The 24,300-nt window shown below is 38.8% G+C and overlaps 2 protein-coding genes across 3 annotated transcripts in view; both read right to left on the bottom strand.

Moving 5' to 3' along the window:
• Positions 1 to 9,678, bottom strand: part of LOC149848469 (putative 3-deoxy-D-manno-octulosonic acid transferase, mitochondrial) — a 39,135-nt gene extending 29,457 nt beyond the window's left edge. Inside the window, exons 1-4 of the mRNA XM_090004413.1 lie at positions 9,477 to 9,678; positions 9,316 to 9,409; positions 8,773 to 8,815; positions 6,606 to 6,711 (exon numbers count right to left, since the gene is read on the bottom strand). Coding sequence (XP_089860539.1) covers positions 6,606 to 6,711; positions 8,773 to 8,815; positions 9,316 to 9,409; positions 9,477 to 9,678 — 445 coding nt within the window. The remainder of the gene's footprint in view (positions 1 to 6,605; positions 6,712 to 8,772; positions 8,816 to 9,315; positions 9,410 to 9,476) is intronic.
• Positions 9,679 to 10,669: 991 nt separating this feature from the next.
• LOC149848468 (DDT domain-containing protein PTM-like) lies at positions 10,670 to 22,888 on the bottom strand. 2 transcript variants are annotated; one of them, XM_089995610.1, is made up of 10 exons: positions 22,554 to 22,888; positions 21,180 to 22,440; positions 20,116 to 20,841; positions 17,745 to 19,032; positions 13,689 to 13,980; positions 13,457 to 13,581; positions 12,924 to 13,375; positions 12,785 to 12,813; positions 12,187 to 12,669; positions 10,670 to 12,099 (listed from the first exon to the last, which is right to left on the bottom strand). In XM_089995610.1, the coding sequence occupies exons 2-10, from the start codon at positions 22,301 to 22,303 to the stop codon at positions 11,162 to 11,164; spliced, it is 5,457 nt and encodes a 1,818-aa protein (XP_089851736.1). In that variant the 5' UTR covers positions 22,304 to 22,440; positions 22,554 to 22,888; the 3' UTR covers positions 10,670 to 11,161. The 2 variants fall into 2 exon arrangements, with proteins under 2 accessions (XP_089851736.1, XP_089851744.1); XM_089995618.1 differs by having other exon boundaries at positions 21,180 to 22,329.
• Between the last annotated feature and the right edge of the window lie 1,412 nt (positions 22,889 to 24,300).

Here is a 24,300-nt window from a genome sequence, read left to right as displayed (position 1 = left end):
CCCTGAACCATATTCCAAATTTTTTCTTGCAAATTACAAATGTGAGCAATATCTTTAAGAGAATACATTATCTTAAGGTACTCTCATGCAGAGTTACTGGAAGCGCCTAGGTAAAAGGGGAAGCGCGCTTCGGAAGCGTGAAACGTCGCACTTCCGAAGCGTGAGGGAAAGCGTCCCCCTTTTATGGGAAGCGCGCTTCCCCCACGCTTCCCCCAATTTTTTCGCTTCCCCCTCGCTTCCGATTCGCTTCCTAGGTCGCTTCCGAGACGGTTCAGAATTTTCTTCTAAGTGGTCCCACGCTTCCCCGCTTCCTAAATTTTTGAAAGTGCCTCGCTTCCCGCTCCCGCTTCCTCGACTGATAACTCTGCTCTCATGCATCATTGGTGTGTTCAAATTTTGCGAGGTTTGAACACTTCTTTATATCCACACTAGAGATTAGCCAAGACATGATCTTGGCGTAACCCATTCTCCATTCTTTCCTATTTTTTTCATACATGGAAATAGCCTTAATTTTTTCTACCTCCGAAAGAGGTACTTCTTTACCTCCTTCTTTAGTGAGAGTTAGTTGAGGTTCCTCATCGGTTCCATCAACTAAGCCCCATAAACCTTTTCCCCAAATGAGATGTTTCATGATAGAAGCCCATGTTACATAATTTGAATCGTTGAGTTTTATGAGCTTAATGGTGACATTATCATTGTCATCCATTTTACGATCTTGAGAAAGAGAGGGGAAGAAGAAAAACAAGTAAGAAAGGTAATACTTTTACCACAAGGAACAAGAATAGGTAGCCTTCCAAGCTTTTCATGGCCACACACAATCAATTCTTCAAAGAACCTTCACTTTCTTGAAAAAAAACTTGAATGGCATGCTTCCCAATGCACGTCTACCAACGGCTTTGATACCATGTAACAAAGTGAAAATACACCACAAAAGATATCTCTCAACAAGTTCTCACAAATACACCACAAGAACCTCTATGGTTCACAAAGATAACTCACAAACAAATACAACCCAACAAGGGTATAAAAATATAAAATAAATAAGTTTAATAGAGTGGGATAAAATCCCATACAAGAAAAATACAATACAAGGGGAAATAGGAGGGATATATATAGGGAGGAGAAGAGCCTTAAGGGAGTCATTGGACTCCCAACGGCTCTATTAGAGTCGTAGGGAGTCCAACGGCTCCCATGGGGGTGCACCTTTTTGACTAGTCAAAAATGTACTTTTTGACTAGTCAAAAAGGGGAGGCTCTAAATGTCCTAAAAGGAGACCGATTTAGTTCTTTCTAGTTATATTTCAACTAGAAAGAACTAAACTAAATACTAACTAAAAGAAAAGAAAAATACATGAGGCCATGTGCCTATGAGATTACATACGAGATTACAATATATGAGATTACATATTTTAACATTAATTACTTTACTGGCAAATTGTAACTTGAGTGGCTATGTACTTCCAAGCTCAAAAAAACTACGAACGATAATTCTTACATAAGAGAGAGCAAATGTTGAGAGATCGCTAGATAATAAAAAAAATCATGAGAACAAAATGGAGTTTTCATTGTTTCTAATGGGTGGACAGATATTCAAAGGCATTCACTGATTAATTTCATTGTTTTTTCGCTTAGTAGCCCAGTATTTTTGAAAGCAGTTGATGCATCTAGGCAATATAAAAATGTTGAGTATTTGAAAGAGTTGTTTATAGAAGTAATAAAAGAAGTAGGTGATCATAAAATAGTGCAAATCATCACAGACAACGCTCTAGTTTGTAAAAGTGCAACATTGAGTTTGAAGAGTGAGTATCCTCATATTTTTTGAACTCCTATGTAGCACACAGCTTAAATCTAGCCCTCAGAAGCATCTGCAACCCCAAAGAAGAAGAAAATTCACCAGCATATGCTCTATGTTCATAGATTGAGGAATTAGAGAAAAATGCCAAAAGCATTAAGAATTTTGTTATCAACCACTATCATACTAACGCTATATTTAACAGGCATTCTGATCTGAAATTGTTGAAGGTTGTTAAAATACGTTTTGCGTCCATCATTGTAATGGTGAAAATGATTAAGGAAGCGAAATGCTTTGGTTAACATGGTGATTGATGAAAATTGGACATTCTATCATACTGATGATGTTGTCAAGGCTCAAGTAATTAAGAAATACATTGTTGATGATGAGTTTGGAGATAGAATCGTATACTTTCTTCAGCTTACGCGACCTATTTGGGAAATGTTGAGAGAAGTTGATAAGGATGAGCCCATGTTTCACAAAGTTTATGAAATGTGGAATAATATGATTGAAAAAATACAAGTTGTAGTTTTCAAGCACGAGGAAAAAAATCCTGCATTTGATGATTCACAATTTTTTAATTATATTCATTCAATTTTATTCAGAAGATAAGATAAGAGCAACACTCATTTGTATTGCATAGCAAATTCTCTCAATTCCAAATATTATGCAAAGAAGTGGTAGAAAGGTGGTGTTGTTCATGTCCCTCCAAATTTAAACCCAAAGTTATCAAGGCATAGAAACATATGTATGGCAAGACTTTATCGAGAATCACATATTCTAAATCAAGTCTAACAAGAGTTTAAAAAATTTTCATCTTCAAGATTATATGGACATGCATTAATAGCGTGAAAGGAGGAGAATATAGATCCTATCACATGATTGTCAATATATAGATCAAAAACACCTCTTCTCCAACGTCTTGCATTGAGATTGTTATCCCAACCTGCTAGTTCATCCTGTTGTGAAAGAAATTGGAGTACATATTCTCAAATCCACAACATGAAGAGAAACAAACTCACCAACAAGCATGCAGAGGATTTAGTATATGTTCATTCTAATCTTCGACTACTTTTGCAAACCAATGATGAATACAGGTACTAATTACTCTCTTAGTTATTTGACTATTTATTAGTTTCTTCATTTAAATATACGTGTATTTAATATTTTCAAATTGAGTTCGTAATGCAGACAAAGATCGTTCAAATTTTGGGATGTAAAGCCACAAAAGTGTGACTTAGAAGGAGAACATGATTTCAACATTACAAACATGGACTTATCTGAGCCTAGTCTTCCTTCTTATGATGCATTTGACGATGAAACAAAAAATTATTAGGATTCATTACCTCATCGTCATATACATTATGTAGGATATACTTTTGGTATGTAATTATGCATTGTTTGTTTCTTTTATTAGTATATTGTATAATTTACTTCTTTTCTGTTTTACTTGGATTGTTTCTATAATATATTTAGGTTGATTTAATTGTGGTGTTAATTTTTATGACAAGAATAGAATTGTAGATTGTTAATTTGATTTATTGCATGCATGATGAATTGATTTAATGATATTATGATAATTGTTTTTTATTTCATTAGTGTTATTGTTAATTGTTAAAAATTATATATATATGCCCTCCCGCTCCCCCGCACCCAAGTTTTTTTAAAGTACTGCATCGTTGCACCCGCACACGCACCTATGTGACATAGCTTAACACAAATATGCTTGACGCTGGGACTATGAACCTCAGCTAAATTAACCAGACCTAGGATATTTCAGATGGACACATCCGCTCAGCATGTACCTTGTATCAACAGAGCACAGACAAATACCCAACGCTTCATGGACACAGTCAATGCCTCTTAACACCACTCATTTTATTTATGGTCTTGATTCATTTAGTTGCTGTTTTCCTTTTTATAATTTGTCAATGACAGTACATTTGTATTTCTTTAATGATACTGAATCTTGATTTGTTAACAACAGATATGGAGTCATAAGCACTTGTATAGAGTTGCACAATATTTAAGTAGTTAAATATATAAATGTGTTAAAATTGCTGTATTGCTGCATGTATGTTAACTATTGCACTTATGCCATGCCCATCTTTATGCTACATACTTGAGGCCTAGGCACGTCCAACAAAACACATGTCAAGCTCAATCAGAGCACAGTTTTCCCAGTTGTATTGGGCCTGGTCAGGCGAAATTCAGTGTGCACCTACACTCCCTAACAACTTCCATGGAGGCCTTACACTCCCTAACAACTTCCATGGAGGCCCACATGTACCCAAAAAGAACTGACCAATCATATACTCAGCTGGAATATGAAGCCATAGCAAAACAACAGCAAAGCTTCTTAGTCTAGATTTTTCTCATTGATATTGCTTTTAATTTGCCTAAGTTTGTAATCTGAGGTTGATTTTAACTTTTGATCAATGGCAAATTCAGCTTGTCGTCTTTCCTAACCCAGCATTTCTTCTGTTTCTTTTATCAGAGGCTATTCATAATCTCACTGATTTCCTCATTTTCAGGAAACATGTTAGCAAACTCTTAGTGCCTCCATTTTTGACAAATTTAAAGTTATCGAGAGAATGCAATATCATCTTATTATATCACAATTTAGTCATTTATGGTGTTGTGTTATGGCTTCTGAAAGAAGAACCATAGGGAACTTACTTTTATTGAACATATAGGGTGATGATCTCTTCTTTCTCTAAGAGAGTGAATGTCACCATCTTCACCTCCAGACCACTTCTCTTGCATGAACCAGTTGTACACTTTCACTTAATTTGATAAACATTTAATTGGAACCAAATCAGACTGTAACATGTTGGAGTCTCAAAGTGACATTTAGGTAAAAGAGGAAATAATACTAAGATAATTTCATATACTTCTCCCAACTCCAATAAGAATATTATACAACAACAACAACAACTATGCCTTCATCCCAAAATAATCGGGGTCGGCGATATGAACCAACAAAGAAAATCATTCTGGGTCTTCCACATGAATCCTTCTCCTCCAATCATTTCTATCCAATAAGAATATTATGCAGCACTAAAAGATGAGCATACCATATTTCAAATCACCAGCAAAATTGATGATAAATGGTGGTGCTCCAAGCAGTTGGAACTGGATTGCCTCATCTGTACTCTTAAGACAGATATAAATCAATATACAATAAAAATAAAGAAGAATATCACAATGCTTTATTGGAAACTTACTAGTGGTGCAATCAATGAAAATCTAGACAACATTGATGAAATCAATGGCTTCACGATAAGTTGTGACCATAGTTTGAAGGATTTGATAGACGTGTGCATTCAACAATGCCAATGCAATCTGGAACAAACTCAATGAAGGTAAAACATAGGCCAAATCAATATAAGGATGAGAAGCTAACTTATGAAATCAAAAGGAAAGTTGCTAAGAATTTAAACACAAAAGCTCTTATATGATCTTATTTTTCACATTTTTAAGGTCATAATGCTTTTAAACAGAAAGGGCAAAATTACGGACATCAGGCAACAAGAAAAGCACAAAACGATTCCAACAAAAAAGCCTTAATGATATTCTAAAAACCAGTTTTATTATATAAAAGTGTGGCAATCTGATTGTCATGCTGCATCACTATACTAAGTTATACAGGCAATGACATTTAAAAGAGGAAAAAAATGTAAAAGAGAGATCAAAGTAGTAAGAGTTAATATTTATAATAAATCTTCACTCCACTGTGGTATTTAAGCTGATGTAGCTAGGTGGCAAAGTTTTAGAACAATTGTTAAAATAAATATCACCTTCCTTTCTACTTTGAAAAAAAAAGGAAAGAAACTTGGAGTCTTTCTTGTTGTTTTCCACGATATAAGAGAAGAACATTTCTTCTACTTTTTATCCCAAAATCATGCTTTCAGTAGATACCAAAGGTCGGTTTCCCCTTTATTCAACCAAAGAGAGGTGGACGACTCATTTTTCACCAGAAAGTTATTCTTATACCATAAAATGTCTTCCTAGTAAAAATCAAAAGCATTGTTCGATTTCTCATGTTGTAACATACAATATTAATCTACTGGCGTGCAAATGTATTTAAGAAAGGATCTAGATTGGGAACACAATGGACCACCACGAAGATATCTAGAAAACCTTCTAGCCTTAAAATTAATGCAAGCAAGTCTTGTTTCTTGCCTTTAGCTCTTTTTAAAGATTTCTTTGTCTTAAAGGAAATTTTCTGTTTATATATCTAGGACCACCTTTACTCAAAGGAGTTGCAGTTGCTCTAGGTCGGACATACAGTGAAAAAAAAGTTTGAAGGTATCTCCTTGGAAGTTGAAGTATTCCCACCTTGTTGGCTGCACTAATAAATTAAGTGCTTGCAGGTTTGCCTATCCAGAAACTACCACATAAGTACACAATAAGTTATGAGATCTAGAACCTACAATCTATGTTTCTGGAGCATGTACTGATTCTCCCTCAAATTTGTCATCCATCAAACATGAATAACCAACTCCACCAACAAAGTTAAGATATTTCATATGTTAAGTGATGGTGCTTAACATTTTTACCCCTTCTCTTTGGCATCAAGAGGAGATTATGTGCCTTCTATATATTGTTATGATAGTGTAATTCCACAAGAAATTTTAGGAAACATAAAAGCCATATCAATTTGGAAACAGGAACACAGATCACAGGAAGCATTTCCAGTAAATTGTTCTTCTATGTGGTGCAATTAGTTTTCACCATCAATGATTAAATGTCCAAAACAACTGAAACCATCTGGATTCACAAAGATAACTGACCTTTTTTCTAGAAGTAGCCAAGATAAAGATTTGGCCAAAGCTCATTTTCCATTGAAAACGCTGCATCAGGATTCCAGAAATCAAGGAAAGCATCTACAGCAGTAGGAATGTCAAGAGGAGCATACTGCAACACGTTAGGCAACCAAAGTTTGAGTAAACTATGTATAGAAAACCCAACACACCCACAAGGTCATTTTGAATAGAAGGCTACAGAACAGGATGTGGAAGGGTAATGTGCAAAACTTTGTATTAACTGATGGTAGAATCATTCCAACTTTCCAAGTAATTTTTTGGGAGAAGGTAGAATCATTTCAAATAAATAAAACTCAAATAATAAAAGAAAGACCAAGATCTATGAGTAGTTGAACCTGTTTTGCCCTTCAAGCTACTAAATACTCATGATATACAGAGTCGAAGTGTCAAACAAACTCAATTTGAAGGATGGATGGTGTAAACTGCAAAAGCAAAATTATACATCCACGAACAGCAAAGAAGTACATCACAGGTTCTAGCAGATTGAGAATAACAAGAGTTGAGAAAAACACTAGGGGAATCAAGAGTTACACTTGCAGTGTGTGATAAATTAGTTGCCTTCAGAAACGCATGAAATAATATTCCGTAATAAAGTTCAATGATCATATAGTACGCTTTTCTAATTCAAGGTGATACATGAGGAAGAGGAAGAAAAACTTACCAAAAGAATCATTTGTAACTATATTTGGATATATCAGTTTTCCATAGCACTTTGTCGTATCAAAACTAAAAACTTCAGCAGAGAGTCCTGAAAATCTCGAACACTGGCAAAGCACAATTGCCCGCACAACTTAAATAGCTTCATATATGGTAGAATTTTTTATTAGCCTGATATGAATAAAAAGTGTCTTCAAAAGAAATTAAGAAAGGCATGAAGATGACAAACAAAACTCGAACTCGTTCACAAACAGGCTAGAGCACACATGGTTGCCCATTAGTGCTAACGTACATAAACATGGAGGCAATCCACTTAACTCCAGAAACAGCAAAGGTATACAGTATGCAGCCCATTATGCACCACTTGTCTGCACATCACTGCCATGAGTGGTTATCGTGGCCCTCTGACATCATAACAGAATCCACAATGCACGTATAGACTTTGATTACAGCATACTTGTGTGTTCCATATTGCAGAATATATCATGACATGAGCATATATGGTTGCATATAAATGGGCTGCACCTCAATTTCCCCTCCCTAAATGTTCCATCTGTAAGCAACCTTTTTCTATGGGATACTATGTTGAACTCCTAGCTCTGCTGACACCCTTATATAAAATTTAGATCATATTGTCTGATACTACTAAAAGATATACTTCATTTTTTTTAATTTGTGGCTAACTTGTAAGTTTTTTCCTTTCATGATGTTGCATAAAAGCCTGTATTTTTCACAGGAAGGATAGGATGACACAAGATTTTAATGCTCACTCAACCGGTGTGTCTGACCGTCGCACTGGTGCCTCTCAATTAGAATATCATGACATTACGTAAAACTACTTTTTATTTTCCCCTCTACAGAAACAGCAAAACAGCCATTTAAACAGAAAAACAAGGATGTAAACTTCATGCTTGTGAAGGATAGAGATAAATCATTGAATGTATGTTGATGTTACAGAAGTGCACGAAACACCAAACACTGATCTCTGGCAAGGAAGTCATCAAGGGTTTCACCAAAATTTATCCAACAAATGCACATTAGATAATAGAGAAACTTTTGAATTGCCACTTATCAAATGATTATGAAGTTCATAGATTCCCTGATAATATCAGGTAGAAACAACTTTCAGTTTAAAGAGAACTTTAGTAATTTAATTTCACTTCATTCTTTGTTTCAATGAGGTCTCAGCAATGAGAAACTTTGAAGCTTCCACATTGTGACAGTATTTCCTCCCTTGTTATGAAGCACCATTCCATTGTACGCATAATTTAGAATATAAAAACTAATACTGGCATGAATGTTGCAAAATATAACATACCAAACCAACTTAAAGATACCATTCATGCCACCCACATTTATAGATCCATGCATCGCAGAACTCATTAGGCGTGTATGGAAGACAATCAACTTTTTACTAGTTTCAATGGGCGTGTATGGAAGACAATCAACTTTTTACTAGTATCAATGCCAAAGGCAAATAGCTCAAAAATTGTACCTGATAGATAACACGATCTGGGAGCCGGTCCTTGATGACATTGCTGCAAAAGCAGGAGGTCGTCACATATTCATTGCCCCAACTGACATCCCAAAAGAGGTTAGAATATATATTTTTGACGGAAGAATACTGATTTCTTCCTTCTAATATCAATTATTAGCAGCATGGACTATAGTAACTATCCTAAATCATTAAAACGAAATGTTTCCAAGAGATTAAGGAGAACCAAACAAACAGACTGTTAACCTTTCATAGTTGACAGCTTACTCTGTTCATGGATAAGCAGAATATCAATGTAAAGAACTATCCTACACGAAAAGACTCACAGTGTACCATGTTTATGAGGTTTTACAAATACATCTACAAGTCTAAGACAGGCAATAGAACTACAGTAAAACGAGCGACGCAATTGAGAGCATCACCACAAATGGCTCAGTTAGACCAACAACAATATGGGTGATGCTATCAGACTCACAAGAGTGAAAGCCCTGACAAGAGATGGGTTGATGAGAGGCAACGTGTTAAGAGTTCATGTCATCTTACAACGCGAAAGTGGTGGTGGTGGTCATCAGCGCGTTGACATGAGGATGGTGTTGGACACAATGTCTGATGACGGGAAGAGCAGACATTCCTTCACCTGCTAACAACACGGCACCACCAACACATAGATAACATCAACAACCAGAGAGAGAGAGAACAGCTACCCAAGGAGATGGCATGGAACCAGATAAGGGGTCCATTTGGGCGAGGCGACGAAGGGAAGCCGAAGCGTTCGGTCCAGCGGGTGGGATGCTCCAGGCCACGAAGCCTCCTCAAACCAAAGTTCAGGAAGATGAGGGGAGTGAGAGCGTAGGTCAGCCCCCTGTAAACCACGCTCACCACCTTCCCCTTCTCCCATCCCATCATTTTCGCTTTGCTGATTCAGTGGCGGCAACACTCAACTTTCGATCATGCATGGAATGGAGCTACAGTAAAATAAATGAGAATTGCAGACAGCACCTGAAACCCCAATCAACTTGTAAGCAGGATTGGACCCAGTTCTGGATCCAATATTTCATGAACATTGGAATAATCCGATCATCTTTTTGTACTGTTCTTTAAACTCTTGAAGCATGCAGGTTGAAGCGATGATACACCTATTATCGTATTTTATTGCAATTTCATTATAAATAGAAGCGGGTTTCAATGGTGCAGAGAGCTTTGGATGAACTGAACAAAACAGCACATTTGTTTTGGTCACGGCTGTTGATTCTTCCGCCCCCTGGTTATAGGCTAAAACCTGTGACCAACTTTCACAGGTTAAAAGGTCTCATCTTTCGTGATTGAGAGCAAAATCACAGGCTACATCAGGGTTGTCATGTCCTGATGCATATCATTTTCAAAGAAAATTTAAAGAAACAATAGCGTGTCCCTTTAGCGTGTCCCTTGTCCTTTTAACCTTACCCGCATGAAATAGTTGAGAGCTATTGTTCTTTTCGTTCGATTTCTTTAATCATCATATTAGTTTGCAACTGGCAATCTCAGTTATGTTTATAGACAAGTTCAGATTTGCAACAATCAGAGTCACAGTTGAGACAGTGCCTTACAGACTCATAGTTGAACCATCTCTCCTCTTTTCTTGCTTCAGACCGACGGCGAGGCAGGGAATACATACGGTCTAAACTGCCGACCCCTGGTCGATCAGTATCTATTACTAGTGCACATCTGAGCTCTCCCTGGGACAAAGTCGTTTCCAAGTCCTACTGCACGGGAATTGTTCCCCTTTCAAATTATTAACGTAAAAAAAAACAAGAGGGAAAGAAACCAGCATAGGCTGTGCCTCAGTGCCCCCACCACGACCAGATGGCACGAAAGGAGAAAATCTGTTCACGCATGATACACCACAAGGGAAGAAAAATGACAAAAACCGAAAACTAAGCAGTTAAAAGAGCAAAAACAAACTTCAATGGCTAAAAGTATCTTGAGAAAAAAGATGACTATTGTTTCCCACGTTAATTTACAGGTTTACACTTTTACATCATCCCATCTACCAGCAATGTTATGCACTATGAAATCCTGTCCAAAAAATCACCTCTTGTATATAGCTCAATCCTACCTCCTCTGTCCGACAGAAAGAAGTATCCCCATGGTATCACAATGCTTGAAATGCACTGCGGCTTGAAACAGGAAAATCAGTTCCTACTGTAGTCCCTTGAAATTTTTTTCTTTTTTGCAAGACTGCTACCCCCAAGTGCTGTACAGTAAGAATCCAGAACTTGAATCTCAGTCTAGAGCATCAAAAGGTCTGAGATTGGTTTTGATCCTTCAGTTATGAACTATTATTACTCCAGAAAAATGAATATGGTAGAACAAAATTTGTTGAATATAGGGGAATTCTAAGCAACACAAGTTAACTCTCACACGAACCACATTTCCACCCGTTCTCTGTAATGGGATAGGGTAGACACGCCCTGTGTACTAAAAAACTACAGTTAGTGCATGAGACGTCAGGTGATGGGTCACTGACAGCACAAATCCCACACCCACCCAACATGAAGGATGAATCCAAGGAGATGCCAGGCTGCAAGCAGCCTTCTGTTGCAACTACTTCGTTAGTTCCAAAAGCAGCAGCACTGGATGTATCCCAGTTTCCCATGGCATCCATAGACATATTAACCATATCTTCTACCCCATCATCCTCAGATGCCAGCAACTCTGTGAATGAGAAGTATGTTTGAGGCTCAAACTGCATATCGTCAAGACCACCATTTTCACAATCAATCAGCCCTTCACCAAGGCCCAGCATCATTTCTCCATCCTTACTATGGCTTGCAGCTGAAAATTGCCACTCTGCCAGATGAGAAGATACTGTCTCCATCATGCTCTCCAACTTTCCCTCACATGTTGGAGCCTCTGAGTGACTAGAATTATACAGATATCCATTTTGTTCTTTTACATGACGCCGTCTGCCAGCTAGCTTTTGTGGACTTCTATATAATGGTCCAGAGTTGTCCCATGTAGATCCAACTTCCGATATGGATTGCTCAATAACAGGCTCAACTTTTTCAAGAGAAAAAAGAAGAGGATCATCTTGTGCTTCAGTGCCATCAACAGTTATGTGTTCCTGTAAAGTTATACTGGGCATCCTTTCCAACTCTTGTGCAGCTAAACATTGTCGGTTGCTTCCTCGCTTGATTTTACATGTAGTTCTCATCACTTTCTTCGTATCTTGAACATCAGAGTAGGGGCACCTAGGCATGCCTTTCTTCCGGCATCTGCAACATTTGAATCCTACAACGTCATTAATCTGGTCTTCCACAAGCTTGACAGCATCCCCATGAAACCATTCTGCATATATCAGGGAGGAAAAAACATTAAAGAAAATAATAAAAATAGATTGGCACCAATGCCATGAGAAACTAGTATAAGACGTACTTCCACAAAATTCACATCTGATATATAACAGCTCTGGATTATAGGGCTTATAGCAGAGGCCGCACATAGGTCTGATTGACCTATCAATGCTTTGGTTTCCTTCCCGCAAAATGCTTTTGTTCAAAAAATCCACATCAGATTCATAGGCCTTATTTTTCTTCCATATAAGACCATAGTCTGAAGAATCCCCACGTTTATTAATGCACTTTGGATGGGGCTTTAATGCAGTGGGAACCTCCGAATGCAGTTCTACACTCTCCACAGGAGCTGGAGTAAAGGGATATAGATATGGTCCCATGAGTTGATAATTTGGACGATTCAAACTGTTCAGCTGTCCTTGAACTTTACCACCTCCAGAATAATCATTACAAAGATTACTTTGTGCATCCTGTTCATTGCTGTGACATGCATAGCAAGTGAATGCAGCTTTTGATTGTTCCCCAATGATTGATGTCACCATTACACAGTCTTTGTGGAAAGAACCTGAAACAGGAAGAGCCAGTTACATAAATCTATGAACTAATCCTATCAGCATCCTAATACCGTTGGACCTTAAAAACTTTCTCAAGGAATGTGCCAGAGATTTTCCATCCTGTACCTTGACAAAATCCACATTTGACAGCAACCCTGCAGAGAATACCAGAAAAAAAGCAATCAGGTTTTTTTCAAGGTAAAATAGAGAACAGAACATTGATCTTGCCCTGGTTTTAAAAATAAAAATAATAAAGAATTATTACTTTGGCAACACATCCTTTTGACATTGAACGCAAGAGGGCCTCTCGGGCATGTCCAGTTTCTGAATGAGATAGGAGAAGATGTCTTTGTGGAGTATTACTGACTGCCTTCGCTGATGCTTATGGAACAGCATCATCAACTTCTTTGCAGATGTCAGAGGAATCTTCTCTTCATATTCTTTAATAAGGTAAAGTGGGATATGATTCTCTGAAAACCAGAACTCGCTCTTGCCATCTTCACCTTGATCAGTTATTATAACATTTTTCATAACACGTGCAGGGAGATCTTTCTGAACCCCGAAATCTAGAACATACCTCGTTTCATTATCAACAACATTTTTTGCACGTATAACTGCATTTCTAAATGCTTCCAATTGTGCCCCTTTCATATCCTGAGAAACGTGTTCAGGTCGATAGAGATCATTCCATCTAATGTGAGCATCAAGGTATCTAACCTGTTAGGAGTTATATTTCCAAGATTATTATTGATAGCATTGTATTAACATGCAGAATTAAGCCGCGCAAAAAATACGTACCTGGAGAGCAAGCTGAGAAGTACTCTTTACAATTTCTACTGCAGATCTCCAAGCAATACGCCGGCTTCTTCTGGGAATTTCAGAACTTTCAGAATAAAAAACACCAAGGATCCTTCTAGAACCACCTGTCATTGAGCCAGAGTCATCATTTCAAAAAGAACAGCTAAAAGAACAGATGATCAGAAAACAAAGAAGAATAGATGCCAGAGACCGCTTAAAAAACTAGAGTTACCTTGCCGAGCTGCTTTCTTTACTGTGACAGAAGGCAAAATCCCTTTCTGGAAGATCTGCTTCGATAGTTTTTTCCCTCGCCACCAGTGAAAATCATTTGAACTGGGTTCAACAGAATCAGATGTGCTTCCAGAAGTTCCTGAACTTTTCCTTCCCCTCTTACTAGTACCATGCTTTTGAATTGGTCGAACAGAAATGACACCTTTTTCTGCTGCTGAAACCTCAGACAACCAAGCATCTGCTTGTTTGATCCAAGCACCACAAAATGCCAGAAGATGAATATTCTCCTCAAACTGCAAATAATACATGGTAATCATTTGATAAAGATATTTAGAAGCTAACAACAGCCAAACTGTTAGAAAGTTGCACAGCGGAATAAACATGACAAAGAGAGAGAGAGAGAGAGAAGAAAACAAGCACACACAATGACACACGATTTACGTGGTTCGGCCAAAGGCCTACGTCCATGGGCGACAGAGGAGCAGGGATTTTAACTATGTTAAAAAGGGATTACAAAGGTAGATAATGGCTCTCTGTCACAGAAAACCCTAAAGCCGCACAGAACACCCAAACTCACAAAATAAGTTACCTTAACAGGAAAACCCTAAAAGAGTATTTATAGGACCTTGTTACAAATGGATCGGTCCATTGGGGCTATAAGTTACCACCACAGACTTCCAAAAATTTCTCAATATGGTTTTCGTCAAGTGACATGTGTCGGGATTGTAACATGGAATTCAAGGCACATCTCAACACAAACAAGCAGTGAAACAGAGGAAAGAATCTGATTGCATACTTTAAAGTTAGCCTTGCTCACCAATCACCTGGATGGTCAGTGGCCTGTATGACTATCAACAAATCACGTTTTAACAACAGAAGACAAGCAAGCAAGAAAAGAGAGGAAAGAGACCAAGTTTGTATTTTTAAATCCTTGCTAACCAGTCACCTAGTTTGGCAGTATCCTACAAAGACTCAACAAATCACATATGCATCTATGTCACATAGGTATGGGTGCAGGTACAGGTACATAGTGATCTGGGGATGCAGCTATACATACATGCATGCATGCATGTGTATGTCTTTTTTTGAGAAAAAATATGTATGCAGGTGCATGGAGTTACAAGTGCACACTTCACAATCTAAACTTGTATTCTTCATAGAGAAGGATAACAGTCTTGTTACTCAAACTGAAACACCCACAGCAACAAAATGTGTCTTCGAGAACAAGCAAATTAGTGATGGACAAAAGTAAAAAGAGAAGTTAAAAATGACCACTAGATGGAGCGCAAAAGCAAATATAATTACCTATAACATGTTGAATTAGCTTGGCTAAAACCATGGGTAGCCATGACAGAACCCTAAAGAGACATTTATCCTGGCAACCAAACAGCCAAACAACAACAACAACAACAACTACGCCTTCATCCCAAAACAATTGGGGTCAGCGATATGAACCAAAAAAGAAATTCATTTTGGGTCTTCCACATGAATCCTTTTCCTCCAATCATTTCTATCCAACGCCATGTCCTCGGTGAGGTTCAAAGCATTCATATCCTTTCCTATCATCTCCATCCAAGTCTTCCTAGGCCTACCCCGACCTCTTTTAACTAATATATTTTCCCATTTCTCCAACCTTCTAACTGGAGCATCATTAGGCCTTCGCCGAATATGTCCAAACCACCGTAAACGATTCTCTCGCATCTTATTTTCAATGGGTGCAACACCTACCTTCTTACGTATCTCTTCGTTCCGAATCTTATCTTTTATTGTATTTCCACACATCCATCTAAGCATCCGCATCTCAGCTACACTCATTTTTTGAATATGATGTCTCTTGGCAGCCCAACATTCCGTACTATATAGTAAAGCGGGTCTAATAGTCGTCCTATAAAACTTTCCCTTCAACCGCAATGGCATTCTACGATCGCACAGCACTCCAATAGCACTTTTCCATTTCATCCACCCAACCTTTATCCTATGATTTACATCTCCATCAATTTCTCCATACTTTTGAATGATGGAACCCAAATATTTGAAATAATCATTCACCGGTATATCTTGCTCACCAAGCTTCACTACACTCCCATCACTACTTCGTTGCTTACTAAACCGACATTCCATATATTCAGTCTTACTCTTACTCAACTTAAAACCTCTAGCTTCCAATGTCTGTCTCCATAATTCTAACTTAGCATTAACCCCAGCTCTAGACTCATCAATCAAAACAATATCATCAGCAAACAACATACACCACGGTACATTTTCTTGAATTGATCTCGTAAGCTCATCCATCACTATCGCAAATAGGAAAGGGCTTAAAGCAGATCCTTGATGTAACCCAACCGTTATCGGAAAATTGGTTGTCACCCCTCCACAAGTGCGGACATTGGTTACTACTCCTTCATACATATCTTTAATTATACTAATGTACTTGAGAGAAACACCTTTCTTCATCATTGTCCACCAGAGAACGTCCCTAGGTACTCTATCGTATGCCTTCTCTAAATCAATAAAAACCATATGCAAATCTTTGTTCCTCTCTCTATATCTTTCAATAAGTTGTCTAAGAAGATGTATAGCTTCCATAGTTGATCTTCCAGGCATAAAACCAAATTGATTCTCCGATATCATGACAACCTTCCTCAACCTAGACTCAATCACCCTCTCCCAAAGTTTCATAGTATGACTCATGAGTTTTATACCACGATAGTTTGTGCAATCTTGTATATCACCCTTATTCTTATATAAAGGCACCAAAGTACTCTTCCTCCACTCATTAGGCATCTTATTTGTTCGCCAAATCAAGTTAAAAAGATTTGTCAACCATTCTAAACCTTTCTCTCCCAAGCATTTCCAAGCCTCGATAGGTATACCATCTGGGCCAACTGCCCTTCTTGATTTCATTTTCTTCAAAGCCTCTGCAATTTCTTTCTTTTGAATCTTGCGCATGAAGTCACGATTTATCTCATGAAAAGGAATGGAGAAGTCTCCAAGATCTTGAGCATGACTATCATTAAATAGCTTATCAAAATAATCTTTCCATCTCTCCTTAATCTCCTCATCTTTGACTAAAACCCTTTGCGTTTCATCTTTGATACATCTAACCATACCCAAATCCTTCGATTTCCTATCTCTCATCTTTGCAAGCCTATAAATATCCTTCTCGCCTTCTTTGGTATCCAACTTGTCATAAACCTCCTTATATACCTTAGCCCTCGCGTTTCGAACAACTTTTTTAGCTTCCTTCTTTGCTATCATATACTTCTCCAAATTCTCATTATCACGACTCTTACTTAGATTTCTATAACACTCTCTTTTAACCTTAATAGCTAATTTGACATCCTCGTTCCACCATGATGTATCCTTACCTAGTGGTGCACCGCCTTTAGACTCACCCAATACCTCCTTAGCTACTTTTCTCATACCACCCGCTATCTTATTCCACATTGATTCTGAATCCTCCTCGAGACACCAATCAACTTCCTTAACTACCTGCTCTACAAACATTCCTTGTTTAGCTCCTTTCAGTGCCCACCACTTAATTCTAGGATCTATCCTATGTCTATCCCTTTTGCGGCAACCAAACAGCCATTCAAATATTTTGGCTGTAATATATTGAAAGACCACAACATACATACATGGGACCTATTATTTTTCCAGACAAAATTTCAAATTCATCATGCAGCAAGACATTGTGGATGGAAGGTTTAGATTTTAGAATATACACTAACTTAGGAAAAAATGAACATTGAAGCATATAGGGCAAGCCAAGGCCACTTTTGTGTCAATCAGCTTATCCATAGCATTGCTTCAGATTCCTTTACTATAGGGTTTTTACATGTTTTTTTATTATTAAGCCAATTATAAGATACAATATTAGATCATAAGCATGTTCACTTTTAGGCAAAATGCAGTCATTATCTCCAATATATCATTATTTTTACTAATCTCCACACAGACAGGTAAGTACATTAGGATCCAGGTCTCCTTGGAATCACATCAAAGATCCACTAAAGAATTATTAGGATAAGTCATCTCATAAAACTAGAAATCATACCTCAAGCAAGAGCAGCTTTAGTTTCTTGCAGGTAGTTGCCTGTTCAACTTGCTTTCGCCATTGCCTCCTATGATTTGGAACTAACCATGGACCAGTAATTAGGCCACGTATGCTCTCTTCAATATGTAGGATATATGCAGCAATTGCAGCAACATGACCCACACTATTCTTTACAGGGCGAAGGCCACCGCCAAGAACCCTGGCAACTCCTTTCATTGAATTTAAGCCAGCTGCATTTAGTAGGCAGCCTTTCCTATTATTACTATTATTTATATAAGATTTGCATGAAATGCACCAACCACATCTTTCCCTTGGAATCTCAATGGATTTCTTCTCAAAACTTGGCCAAAAGAAGTGGGTTGCTGCTCCCAAGAATGCTTTCATTTGTAAAGAGATATTTACAGAAGAAGCATTATTGCTAGAGTTTTTCTTATCTTCAGCAGCAATAATAGCCAAGTTAGCAGCGGCAGAGGCTGCAATATCACCAAGGGTGTACTGGTTTGTGTATGCATACGGCACAAAGTCAACTTTCTGATATGATCCCCCTGTAGTAACACATTTCTCATTTCTTGCATCACTTTCTTTTGTACCAGTAGGCTGCTCTACAGTTGCAGACGCACATGTAGTTGATTCCACATCTAACCGCTGCTTACATTGCTGAAAAGCATCAGTTGGCAAGTCAATTGAAACAACTGTCACATGATCAATTTTGAGATTTTGATATTCCTTAATGGAACTGCCTGAAGGATTAGCTGCCAGAATAGCATTCTCATCAGCAAAATGACCAAATGTTCCACCCATCCTGACTTCTGAAGCCTCTGATTCCTCCTTAACAGGCTCCCCACAGGTCCCACCATCACAATGCTGAATGCCTGGAGGATCAACCTTCCTCAAAAACTCTGCAGGAGAACCATAGCCCCCACTTTCATGGCAGGCATCTTGATGATCTGATAATGTCCTGCAAGTATTAAGACTTTGAGATATATCACTTGTGCAACTATCAATCTCCACCTTATTCAAAACTGAATCATTTTCTTTAGCAACAAGTGGCATTGAAGTTCCATTGGCATCTTCCTTTTCAGCTACAGTATCCGAGTTAGGGGCATCATTTATTGAATTCAAAAATAATGCCTTAGGTGAAATCCCCCAATACTGAAAAATCCCTTTACAAATGTCAGAATATATGGAAGAATTGTGCTCAGATAAACAAAGTGCTTTCAGGACAATTGGAATATCATCCACATTGTAATATCTGGAAGTTGCCTCTTGATTTGATGAATCTTCGAACCTGCAATATCCATTTTATGGGGCAGTTAAAAGATAAATAGCAAATTTCAGACGAGTATACAAATTTCAGGGAGCACACCATAATCACCTCAACCATACATCATACAAGGAAAAAAGAAAAACAAACAAACAGGTAGAAAAAATGCTTACTCATATAAATAAATGGAGCATATGCACTGAAGTTATGCATGAACAGTTTTTCATTTATATAAGTTGCTCAAGATTTTATGCACTAGCAGCACCATCTTTTTATATGGGATATCTAAACATTTCATAGAAGAACAAATAACCACTGTCTGTCATTTGTGCCAACTACAAATTACATGGTTCAAGTGCTCCTTTGAAAATAAAAAACTGAAAAGCAACCCAATTCACAAAATTCAATTTTCTGAAAAACTGGATGGGCTTATAAGGTATTCCTTTTTTTTGGATAGTCCAAGGGAAAAAAAACATCCCATCATGGACCGCACATTCGCTGGCCTCTGGTTGGTGAAACCCTTGAGGTCCCCCTTGCCCACTGGGAAATACACCCAGTTTCGACCTTGCAGCAAGGATGCCACCCATGAGTTTTGAACTTGTGACATCCTGTCAACTTGTTGACATTCACAAGTCACCCTTACCAGATGAGTGGAGCCCTTGTGGGCACTTATAAGGTATTTTGTATGAGGAAAGAGATATAAATTATAGATAAAGCTCACTCAGTAAATATTTCTCCCTTTTTTTACCCAATTCTTTATTTTCCTTTGTTCTTTTTATTTACTGGTGGTGGTTTGGGTGGGATAGGAGTGGGGGTGGTTTTTTGTCTCTCTTCCTTCCTATAGCGGCTCCCAGTTTCTCATAACACATCATTTTATCCCATGGTCGCCACTATTTCAAGAGACATCTGGCACAGATTGCTTCATAGTTTGTGAAGGAGTATGGTAAAAAAGGACTAAGCAGAAGTATAGATCAAAGACACGAGGAACAAAAACTTAATTCAGAAAGTACTGATAAGCATGTTCACGCGCTAGAGGAGTAAGCATAAGAAAACCCAGAATAAAATACGAAATAGAAGAACAAAAGACAACTGATCTAGAAACCTTACACTAGTAGATAATTGCATGTGCCAAAGAACGCACGTCCATATGGGTCAACACCAAAGAGCTCAGCTCCACTTAATCCCTTCCCTATTCTGGATGAAGTAGGCCCCATCTTATCCACAACACACTCTGGGCAAAACCATGATCCTTCTGGTAAGAGAACTTTATTTATACCAACACATCGTGAGTGGTATGCAGAAGGGCATCCATCACAGCAGACCAGCATCCCATCCATGCCGCAAAGGCAGCATTCATCACTATTCCCATCATTAGCAGCATTTTCTGTGTCAATCACTGGAACTTCAACCTTACCATCTGAAGAGTTTGAATTGCACGATGGCTTTGAAACAGGTAGAAAGGAATCAATATTGTTAACAGGGGCCCCTGGGAGATCTGACTTAACAGAAGAGAAGGGTTTTGCTCGCTCAGGATAAGCAGCTGCAAGTCCATTTTCTCTAGGACGGCTTGGATCAACATCATCATCCATGAATATTTCTTTCTTTTCACGCATATCAAGCTCAGCTTTTAGCTCTGCAGATACAATAACAACATCACAGAGGGTCTGCAGGATCCTGAGCTTGGTGAACACCAGTGAAGCATAATATTCCCCATCTAAAAGATCAGCAACAGTTATTTTCATGTTTATTTTAGAGATAGCTCCAGATACCATAAGATATTCAGCAACATAAACCGGCCAAGTCAACTCGTCCAAAAGACTCCAATCAAGGTGCCTGAAAAGAATGTTTTAGTAGTAATAACAACCAAAGATAAATAAAAAAAGGTTCTGAGTTCTTGGCCAACACGCAACCAAATACACCAACTAAAAAAAAAGGATTTAAGTTCCTGATCAACTTGGGTACAAACTTTCTACATGAGGTAGTGGTTTATTACATCAAGTTGACAAGGCTTATCAAAACCAGATGAAGATATGGAAGGGAACGACTTACTCCAAGTATGATACGGAGACTTCAATGATTCGATACAACCATATATTAAGCATAGCCACCTCAATTGTAAAAGTACAAAACAAAAATGAAACTAGAGAGAAGGAGCAATAAATGTGACATACCTCAAAATTCTTGATGCAAGCAAATCCCCTTCTGAAGAGAGCTTTTCAAGATGGCGCTTCAAAGCCCGCAGGAGAGACACATGAACATCGTCAAGGATGGAGTTTGGAGAACCACAATTAAGTGACGCCACAAACTCATCAAAGCCAAAGGGGCTCAAAAATAACTGGCGGCTAAATGATCGAAGGAAATTATAAACAGAAAAGAGTTCTCCCACCGATTCCAGTGGCACATCTATATCAGATGAAGATGGAGGAAGAGGCTGTGGCGGAGGAAGGATAGTTCTGCTGTCGGCAGGTGATGCACGTCTCTGAACAGGATCTTGGGAGTCGCAAGAATCACTATACGAGTCAGCTTCTCTATCAAGACAATGTTCAGACCTTCCATCTGAAAAAGTACGACTACCATCATCAACATACAACAAAGGACCACGAGGCGAAGTGGGAGAGGGTGTAGTCTTCTCTAGGGTCACCAATGAGTTGGTTTCAGGATTGGTAGAACCCCTACTTTGCAGTTCAACCGTAGAAAACTTGAGTTGGTCTTCCAGCATTGAACCCTCTTTCACATCTTTTGTGGCCATCACTCTCTGCCGCTTGCGTCTTGCACTGGTTCTTCCATCATCTGAAACAATCTCTTCCACCCTATCCACAACAAGCGATTCAGGTTCGGAGCTAACTCCACTTCTCGAGCTTTCATCTGCCCAGTCGTGATTTGCAGCCAAAGCCTTCCGTCTCGTCCGCTTCCAAGGAGTAGCATTCGGGATCAACTTGCCTGAATAAACCAACTGATCCAAACTATTCTTTCTACTCAGCATCTTCTCATCGAACTCACTCTTGTCGACGGAAATCCTGCAGAGCTCATCATAATCCAGTTCCTCGCAGTCCCCATCCTCATACCAAACCATGTACAACCCAGCACCGAACGAGACCACCTTCCCTAGGAAGACTCCATATCCAGGAAACTCCTTTTTCACATATCCGCCGACGAACCTCCGCCTCCCCCTTCTCTCAACCCGCCCTTTTCCCTCAACCGACGCAGACTCTTCCGACCCTCCCATCCCATCCACAACACCGCCCCTCTCCCTCCCCCTCTTCCTCGTGGGAGCCCTAACTTTTTCCAAATCCATCGAATCAAACAAAACCCAAGGAAAACCTAACACAAATTACGGTTTTCAGTTTGTGTGTATTCACAAATCATAACCCATGTAATCTCTAAGACATCCGAATTAAGATCGCAAGTTCGGATTGCTTTTTTGCCCTAATTCTAAATCATCATCATCAAGGCAAAGGTTCAAAATAGCGGAACAAGGAAACAAAACCAGAACCGAAAAACGGGAAAAACATAGAAGAGGGGAAACTGGATTAGAGAAGAAATACCTGAATTGCGGTCGTCTATCCACCATTAAATCCGCCAAAAAATGACACCGAACGACAAAGAAGATGGATGAAAGAGGAGAAAACGAATGAGAAGAAGAAGACGGTTGAGGGTTGTGGGGAGATGGAGAAGAACGGCTGGGTTGCCGCGTCCGTCCGAGAGCTAAAACGTTCGCATCGCATTCATTTTTCAATATTACGCTCCTTTTGGGGAACGGGTATGTGTGTGTGGGAATCGGGAGAGAGAGAGAGAGAGAGAGAGAGAGAGAGAGAGAGAGAGGCCTCTTCCCCCCTCCTCTCTTTTTCTCCCTTTTACTCGCCTACGTTTTCGGTCTGCACACAACGCCTCCCCTCAGCCCTAACGCCTCATGGCTCACCCGCTCCTTTTTCTTTTTCTTTTCCTCCTTTTCAAAATAACTAGATTTTTTGTTTAATTCTTTTATTTGTATTGATTGACTTTTGTACCCGTATCAATTATGAAATGACACAGGCGGGAACCACATGAACGCTTGCAACCTGAAGGGTCTGAACTCTTCACTCTAGACTCGGCCTGCTCGGACTCGCCTTAGCCTATGTTACGGATTGGCTCGGATTCGTTTAAAAGCAGATTTAGGATCCACAAGATTTGGATCCGTTCAACAATCTCAGTTTGATAACGACCGGTGGTTGCTTCTCTTTTTTGGATTTCTAGTTTTCTTAGTCTTTTATTCTTTTTAGGATTCGTCTTATTCTTTTTTAACTCTTGGATAGAGACTTCATCAAATAAATAAATTATATTATTTTTTATTAGTTATGAATGAAATTAATAGATTGATTTATTTTCTTTTTCATGTAAACCAAGCTCTAGAAAAAAAGTTTTTTCTCTTTCTTCTCTTTTTATATTTTCCTTAACAGCGGTCTACTAAGAGAAATCAATATTCTTTATATCTGGCTCGAAGCTTTGTCAAATCAAAAACGGATTTTTCTTTTTTTAAATTTATTCCGAAGCCACAACTTTCCCCAAATCGGGTTTGTAAAAACTGTCTCCTGTGCATATCTAGGCTTTAATGCTTGACTAAGCGGTGACAATTTTATCAACATCAAACATGCAGTTTAAGAAAGGGTTTGGGTCCGAATTTTGGTTTCATTCTGGACGTATCCAGACCCACGGTTGGCTCGCTGCCTTCCTGATCATCAAGCCAGTTCTGTGCTCGGTTGCAACCCATCTGCTCCGGCACCCATAACAATCATATGCATCATGGGCATAATTGATAGTTTCTTTTAAAGGCCGAACATATGAGTTTGTGGATATGGTAAAGTAAATAGGATTAGGGTGTGACGGGTAGGTTTTCCAATGGATGAGGGCATGGAAGTCTTTTCATTTAAAATAATAATTTAAAAAAGGCGCTACGGTTCATTTCGATTTTTCTAGAATTTTCCCGAAGGGTGTTTGGAAATCAAATTTTGATGAGGTTGGTGGCGGGCGAAAATGGCGGTAGAAGTTTTGTTTTCCCCGCTCCCCAAGTCCATCACCCAAATGTGAGTAAGTGGAGAAGCAACGGTCACTCTTGCTTGGCCTTACTTGGAGGGGAAGATCCAATATAGAGAGAATCCATCAAAGGGGGAGGGGGACCTGCTACCTCTCTTGTATGAACACCAAGGGCTAAAACTAGGGGTGGCAAAATCTGATACGACTCGCCAACCCGCTTCTTAGCAGGGTTCAGGTTTGGCTTAAACGGATTCGTGTCATAAACGGGTCGACCCGCTTAAC

This window comes from Nuphar pumila, chromosome 1 (genome assembly GCF_984573655.1).
Source record: "Nuphar pumila chromosome 1, dmNupPumi1.hap1.1, whole genome shotgun sequence".
In the NCBI taxonomy this organism is placed as follows: Eukaryota; Viridiplantae; Streptophyta; class Magnoliopsida; order Nymphaeales; family Nymphaeaceae; genus Nuphar; species Nuphar pumila.
This window is presented reverse-complemented; position numbering and strand designations above follow the sequence as displayed.

What these genes read in the sequence shown, in the direction of transcription:
- LOC149848468 (XM_089995610.1), bottom strand. Translation starts at nt 22,303, where the DNA reads ATGGATTTGGAAAAAGTTAGGGCTCCCACGAGGAAGAGGGGGAGGGAG. An exon ending in CTTGCATCAAGAATTTTGAG is followed by an intron (nt 20,842 to 21,179) that starts GTATGTCACATT and finishes CATTCTTTTCAG; the next exon opens with GCACCTTGATTGGAGTCTTT. An exon ending in CAAAAGGATGTGTTGCCAAA is followed by an intron (nt 12,814 to 12,923) that starts GTAATAATTCTT and finishes TATTCTCTGCAG; the next exon opens with GGTTGCTGTCAAATGTGGAT.